The 6,878-nt window shown below is 46.6% G+C and overlaps 1 protein-coding gene across 1 annotated transcript; it reads left to right on the top strand.

Annotated features, from left to right (window-relative positions):
• Positions 1-409: 409 nt before the first annotated feature.
• On the top strand, positions 410-5,880 carry LOC112405971 (histone lysine demethylase PHF8-like; the record flags this gene model as incomplete). Its single annotated transcript, XM_024754590.1, has 3 exons — positions 410-519; positions 4,241-4,577; positions 5,530-5,880. Coding segments are annotated over 3 exons (536 nt in total), but the record flags the coding sequence as incomplete, so codon positions are not given.
• Between the last annotated feature and the right edge of the window lie 998 nt (positions 5,881-6,878).

Genomic DNA, 6,878 nt, shown 5'->3' with positions numbered 1-6,878 from the left:
TAAAGAGGTGGAAAAAAGGGAAGAGGGTACTCCAGGCAGTGTAGATGATGAGGATGAAGGCACAGGGAGAGAGGATGAGCTGTACATGTTCTGGAGGTGTAATAAGGAAGCCATTCTGTCTGGAGAAGCTGAGGATATGGGAATGGAAATAAGGTTGGGGAGGTAGGTAGGGAGCAGAACATGGACAACTTTACATGCCAATTCAGGGAAATTAACTTTTATCCTTTAATCAGTGTGTGCTTTGTGTACCTTGGGCATTTGTAAATTAGCTTTTTACCTGATGGGAAGCAAAATCTGGCTTTGTAAAAAGCTAGAAGCAGGAAAACCAATGAGACCACCTTTGGGGGGCTCAGAGGTAGGGAATATGATTGTCATTCAGATAAATGTCTTCATTCTGTTCCCTCTGCAGCCCGTGTGACCCCAACTCTACCAAAGCAGGACCGTCCTGTGCGTGAGGGGACTCGGGTAGCTTCCATTGAGACAGGCTTGGCTGCAGCAGCTGCAAAGTTGGCCCAGCAGGTAAGTGCTGACACTCAGGCAATGGCCCTGCCACTGATTCCAGTTTGATTTGGAGCCTCAAAACTCAGACCTCCAGGCTGACAGGATCTCACCATTGTCTCATGGGAAGTGGGTAACTTGTGATCTTTATCCATGGCAGTATCCCAACTCCCTCCTATATCCTACATATACCAACTCCCTCCTATATCCTACATATACCAACTCAGTGACAAGCTACTTCCACAGAGCACACCGTTGAAATGATTTAGGATGAAAGAAAATAGGGGGCCAGAGAAAAGCCCTTGAAAATATCACTTGCCTTTCTGGGTGTGTGAAAACCTCTCAGATGGGAAGGACCAAGTCTGTCCTTGGGTGAGAGCTCTTGTCTTCAGATGAAGCTCCAAGGAGGTGACTCAGTTGAGTACACTCAGTTTCTCAGTCTCTCATCAGTATCAGAATTTGGTTTTTTCGGGGAGAGGCTTTTCTTGTCCTCTGTACCAAATACTTTGCCTGATCTTCACCCCATGCTTCCCAAGAAAACTTCACCCACTAATTTTTGTCCTAGAATCAAGTTAACTTCCTAGCATGTTATAGTTTTCAAAGTTCTTAAATGTGCTTGGCAACCCTGAGAGCAGTTGGAAGTGAATCTTGTGGTTCTCTCCTTATCAGTATCCCCTTAGATCCTCATGCCACATCCTATAGCTTAGAGCATTTATCGAGCATCTGCTTTATGTTAGGTGCTTCCATGTGTCTCATGTAATCTGCTCAATAACCCTTTTCAATAGGTAATATTTTCATCATTTTACAGGTGAAGAAAATGAGGCTCTCTTTAAGTGACTAGTCCAGGATAAAACAGCCAGTAAATGGAGGAGACAAGATTCAAACTCATATCCTCTAACTTCAGATTTCATGTTACTTGCTATTAAAATAAAGTGAAATAGTTAAATGTTTATATAATTCAGTAATTACATCCTATTTAAATAAAATTTAATAGAATGATGTTTTTCATATGATGTTCTGTGGAGTTCCAGAGTTTAGAAATGTTTTGGAGGCTATTGATGGAAGCCAGCAGAGACCAACCAGTACAGGCGGCCATTCTTTGTCCAGAACTTTTCTCTATTATGTATATCCTAGTGCCATGTAAGATGTAATTTGTAAAAAAAGGAAGTTTGACTGCTTTAAATGAACAAATTAATTAAAGGTTTGAAAACTACTCTTAGTGCCTTCTGTGGAGCTCATTTCTGTGGAGTTGATCAGAGATGACCTCAAAGAAGAGATTTGAAATGGGGAAGGGTTTTGCAGGCTAAGCTTTTGGAGGGGAAAGGGAGGCATTCCAGGAGAAGGGGATTCCTTGGTAAGCACACAAGGCCCTCTTGATTTGCCCTCTGGTTACCTCTCCTCCCTGACCTTGTGTCAACCCTTCATGCATGCCCTTTACACCACCCATACTATTGCATTACGGTACTCATTGTTCATTCAATGTATCAGACTGTCTCATGCCTCTGTGCCTTTGCACAGACTGTTCCCTCTGCCCATTGGGAATCATGCCCTCTCAGATGCCTTTACCTAACACCCCTTCACACCATCCACCACCAGTTTATTTCAGTGGCCTTCTGTGCTTCCATAGCATTTTCATGGTACTTACAATCATAAGTGTACTTTTCTTTGTTCCTTATTAAACTGTAAGGGCCTCAAGGGTGAAGACATATCTAATTTGACTTGGTATCCCTACTATGTTAAGCACGTGTTTAGTCATTGTTGGTTGAGTGAATGAATGAATGAATAAAAGAATGAACAGATCTTTTTGGATTGGAGGCTTATTGTTGGGGAATGGAGTAAGATAAATAGAGGTTAAAAAATGAATTCTGGAGCCAGCCTGCCTGAGTTCAAATCTTCTCCCTCCCACTTGAGCAAGTTACTTAATTTCTCTGTGCCTCAGTTTTCTCATAGACTCTGTCTGAGGATTAGATGAGGTAATATATGTAAAAGCTCTGAGAACAGCACTTGCCACACGGTAAGTACTGTAGACACATTAGCTTTTCATCATCATCACTACAGGTTGGCTAGGTATAAGTGGCCAGACGATGGATGACCATAAATGTCAGGCCAGGGAGTCTGAACTTGGGTGGGGACTTGCTGATGGCCTTTTGAGATAAGGTGAAAGTGGCCCTGTCATAAGATAGTCTAGTCTTCTGTGGGGGGGATCTGGATGATGTATATGAAAGGGAGATTGGCAACAAAGGTAGAAAATTTTAAACTATGTGATCTAGGTATGAAGAGATAATTTCTGGATTCAGATGAGAGAAATGGGGGCAGAAATGCAGTCCTTGGTATGGATGGAGTAACAAGCATTTTGGCTGATAAAAGAGACTCTGAAGACAGATGGCTTGGGTCTGAATCGCAGCTTGGCCACTTACTGTTCCTATAACCTTAGGAAAGTGACTTAACCTCTGTGCCAGTTTCTTCTCATAAAAATGGAATTATAATTCTTTTTTTCTCATGCTTCATAGGAGTATTAAATGAGTTAAATTATAGAACAGTGCCTGGCATATATTACTAATATTATTATTCTCGTCCCACAAAAATTCCTAAGGTAGCCACAGCCTGTCAGATCTTCCGAAGGCAGGAGTAGGCCTGTGTTGCCAAGAGAAGGCAAAGAAATGTAATCACTGAATTGGTCTCTGTGGCTGTGTAGCATTTCAGAAGGTGAAGTCATTCACATGCTCTCAGCACCACCTTTCCAGGTTCTCAGGGGTCCAGGTGCCCACTATAAAGGTACCCACTACACAGTGGATAGTATATTCATAGAGCAATGGATGGATGAAATCCAAGATATTGTGAGAAGTGACACAACTCCTTATTCATCCCTCCCATCCAAAACTGAGATTTTAAGATCCAGTGACCTGGAAGACTGTCCTCTATTAAAAGAAAAGACCAGCAAGAAGAAGAGAAACCATTGTAAGAGATGAAGATAGAATAATAGTTTCTCATTTGTTGAGTACCTACTATGTGCTATGTGTTTTATGTCATTATTTAATCTTTCCAGCAGCCCTGAAAACCAGCTATTGTTTTGCCCATTTTACAGATGAGGCAATTGAATTTCAGAAAGGTTAGTAACTTGACCAAGGTCATCCAACTTAGGGAGCACAAGCCTAGATTTGAACCCAAGTTTATCTCATTCCAAAGCTGCTACTCTTTCACTCGCAGATGTCCCATTTTGAGAATTGTGCAGGGTGGGTGTTCACATAGACCTAGTTGAATCCTGAACCCAACAACTGTTCAGCTGTGAGGCTTTGGGCTCATGTTACTTAATATCCCTGTACCTCAGTTTTCTCATCTGTAAACTGAGGGATTTTCCTTCTCAGGGCTGTTCTAAGGAGTAAATGAGGTCAAACATATAAAGTGCCTCAGCTGCTGGTGTAAGTTTAGCTATTATTATTAGTCATGTCCATGGTTCACCTCATAAGTGGCAATTCTAGGACCAAAACCCAAGTCTCTGAACTCATTTACCCTTCTGTTGCCACTGTACTGGTTAGTAGCAGTGTTGACTTAAGAATGGTTGGTACCAAAGGACCTGAGGTATTGGAAGGCCTGTGTGTTGTGTGTACATATATCCAGGCTAAGCTTAGAGTAGGGGCAGGTTGTAGAACCACACTGACCACCGTCTAGATTCCTTTCTGGGAAATTTTCTTCTCTTTTCTTCACTCCTAAATTCTCCCCTCCCATTTGGCTTGTGTTTCAGGAGCTACAGAAGGCCCAAAAGAAGAAATATATCAAGAAGAAGCCTTTGTTGAAGGAGGTAGAACAGCCTCGCCCTCAAGAGCCTAATCTCAGCGTGGCAGTACCAGCCCCAACTCTGGCCACTACGCCCCAACTTCTCACCTCCTCCTCACCCCTGCCTCCCCCTGAGCCTAAACAAGAGGCCCTCTCAGGAAGTCTTGCTGACCATGAGTATACTGCTCGTCCCAACGCCTTTGGCATGGCCCAGGCAAACCGCAGCACCACACCCATGGCCCCTGGTGTCTTCTTGACCCAGCGGCGCCCTTCAGTTGGCTCCCAGAGCAATCAAACAGGACCAGGTATGACTGCCATATGGTTGTAGAACTGAGAAGGATCTTAGAGTCACTGGCTTCAAACCCTTAAGCATTCTGGTAAATGAGAACACCTGGGAGGGACAGTGATGGGCAACCTAAGATACTTGGACTTGACCTCATAGGCCATGAAGAGACATTGACTGGTGTTAAGCAGAGACAAACCCAGATGTGGGTTTGGGAAGATCCTTCCGGTAGGCCAGAGTGGAGGGTGGGTTGAAGGTGGGAAGTCTAGGAAGGAGGCACGTACACAAGTCCAGGCTGCAGTGAAGAGAGGCTAGGGCTCTGGCAGAGGGAATGAAGGAGGGGATAAATTGATCAAATATGGAGGAGGTCACATGGGACACGTGATTGATGTGGTGATGTGGTGATGAGGTGATTTGATGTGGGGAAAGAGGAAGCGGGGAGGGCTCAAGCCCTCCTTTTTCTCACTTTGGCTCTGAAAGCCCAGTCCCTAGAGTACGCAGCTCAAGGGTGATGAGATTGGTGCGGCATTGGGATGATGAGGATGGGGTTTCTAATGAAACAAGGCCCTGGGAGTGGCAACTTCAGGGACACTGAGCTATAATCACTAACCAGGCACTTGTTCAATCCTGGTGGGCAGGATAAGAAGATGGAGAGGCACAATCACCTTGCAGAAGTTAGGAAGGAAAATGATTGGGACCAAAGAAATCAGTGGGGAAAAGTAACCAGACAGAGTAACCAGGGAGTCTGTAGCCACTGCAGGAGGTCATAGGAGGAAGAGCCAAAGCATGTGGTGTTGGATTGGAGTAGTTAAGGAGGGCCTCTTGGCCCAAGATGGTCCTGGAGCCAGGCATAAGGATGGGGAGACTCTGTGGGCAGAGGAACAGAGGAGGGGGGTGGCGCAAGGACAGTTGGTGCTGGAGCTGCTGCTGGCACCCTTGCCATACCCTTTGCTTACCTCTCCCTTCCCCCACAGGAAAGCGTCCCAAAAAGGGCCTGGCTACAGCAAAGCAGAGACTCGGCCGTATCCTGAAAATCCACAGAAATGGCAAACTGCTTCTGTGATCCCCTTTGTGTCCTACCCCTCACCCCTTCACCCCCATTGCCTTCTCCGTTGTCAATTCTCGGGGCACTCCTGGATCCTGCCTGCCCCGGACAAGGTGCTGAGGCGCATTGTCCTGCTTTCTTGGAACTGACCAAAGGCACGGACTCTCCCATGGGCCCCTTCACCTACTCCCTCAACTCCCTTCCCCACTTCCACTGGAGCATCCTGCCTGCCTTTTGCATATCTCTGAGTAGCCAGTAAATGGGAGAGGTTTCCAGCTGACTAGAGCCCTCTTTTCTGCTGCCCCAATCCATTTCCCTTTCACCAGCTTTGTCTGCCCTTTACTGTCATCCCCACTTAAAGCTGGAAAGCAGGACGAGGAGAGGCATGAGGAGAGCCTGGGCCCCTCGGTATTTCCCTGGTCATGAAGTGGGAGGCCCAGTGCTCAATACTTTCTGTGGCTCCATCCCTGTCTCCAGAAGCCTGCCCACCTCTGCCCATTCTCCTGCCTCCTCTTAGCCCAATGGATGTGTCCCACTCAAGACTCGTTCCTGGGAGAAGGCTCTGGCCTCTGCCCCCTCTTGCCAAATGCTTCATGGAAATAAAGAGGAGGGCCCAGAGTCTTCTTACTGCCCCACCGTGGGCCATTTCCAGAGTGGCCTAGAAAGGCCATAGGCTGACTTCATTCATCCTCGGGAGGAAGAGAGATTCCTGTCACTTCTCAAGGTGGGGAGAGGACCAACACCCAAGACTTTGACCGAGACTTTGTAGCCCATTGGAGGAAACTACTTTTGGGTGGCTACAGACGAAGCCACCTCTCCCAGGGTGAGCTCCAGGGATTTGCCTAGAGTTTGAGGTCCTGCAGAACATTATCCACATAGCTTTGGCTGGGCCCCAGGATGCAAAAACCATCTCCCAAACGCCTTGAAAGCATCTGCCACTGAAGCAGATAGCCCTTGCTGTACGGCCTGATCCCTTCACCCGTACCACAGAGCACAGCCTGGACCTTCTGGAGAGGATGTGGCAGGACAGCTCACCCCAGGTTCTCCATCAGGAGCCTCCCTGCTTCTCTCCCCACCTTGAGGTCTTGGTCTGAAGAAGACTTCAGAACTCACATCTTCACTCCTGGACCTTTACACTCCCAGATGTCAGGTGGACGCTCAAGCAGAGTGCTGATGTGGGGGGAGCCCAAGCCTAGGAGCGGAGATGCCCACCTGTAAAGGAGCAGATCATCTGAACCTCCCACCCCCTCTTCCCTTTGTGAATGTTTCTATTGTCCA

This window comes from Neophocaena asiaeorientalis, unplaced genomic scaffold (genome assembly GCF_003031525.2).
Source record: "Neophocaena asiaeorientalis asiaeorientalis breed wild unplaced genomic scaffold, Neophocaena_asiaeorientalis_V1.1 scaffold1348, whole genome shotgun sequence".
NCBI lineage: Eukaryota > Metazoa > Chordata > Mammalia > Artiodactyla > Phocoenidae > Neophocaena > Neophocaena asiaeorientalis.
The sequence above is the reverse complement of the archived record's forward strand: the minus strand, read 5'-3'. Positions and strand labels throughout refer to the sequence as shown.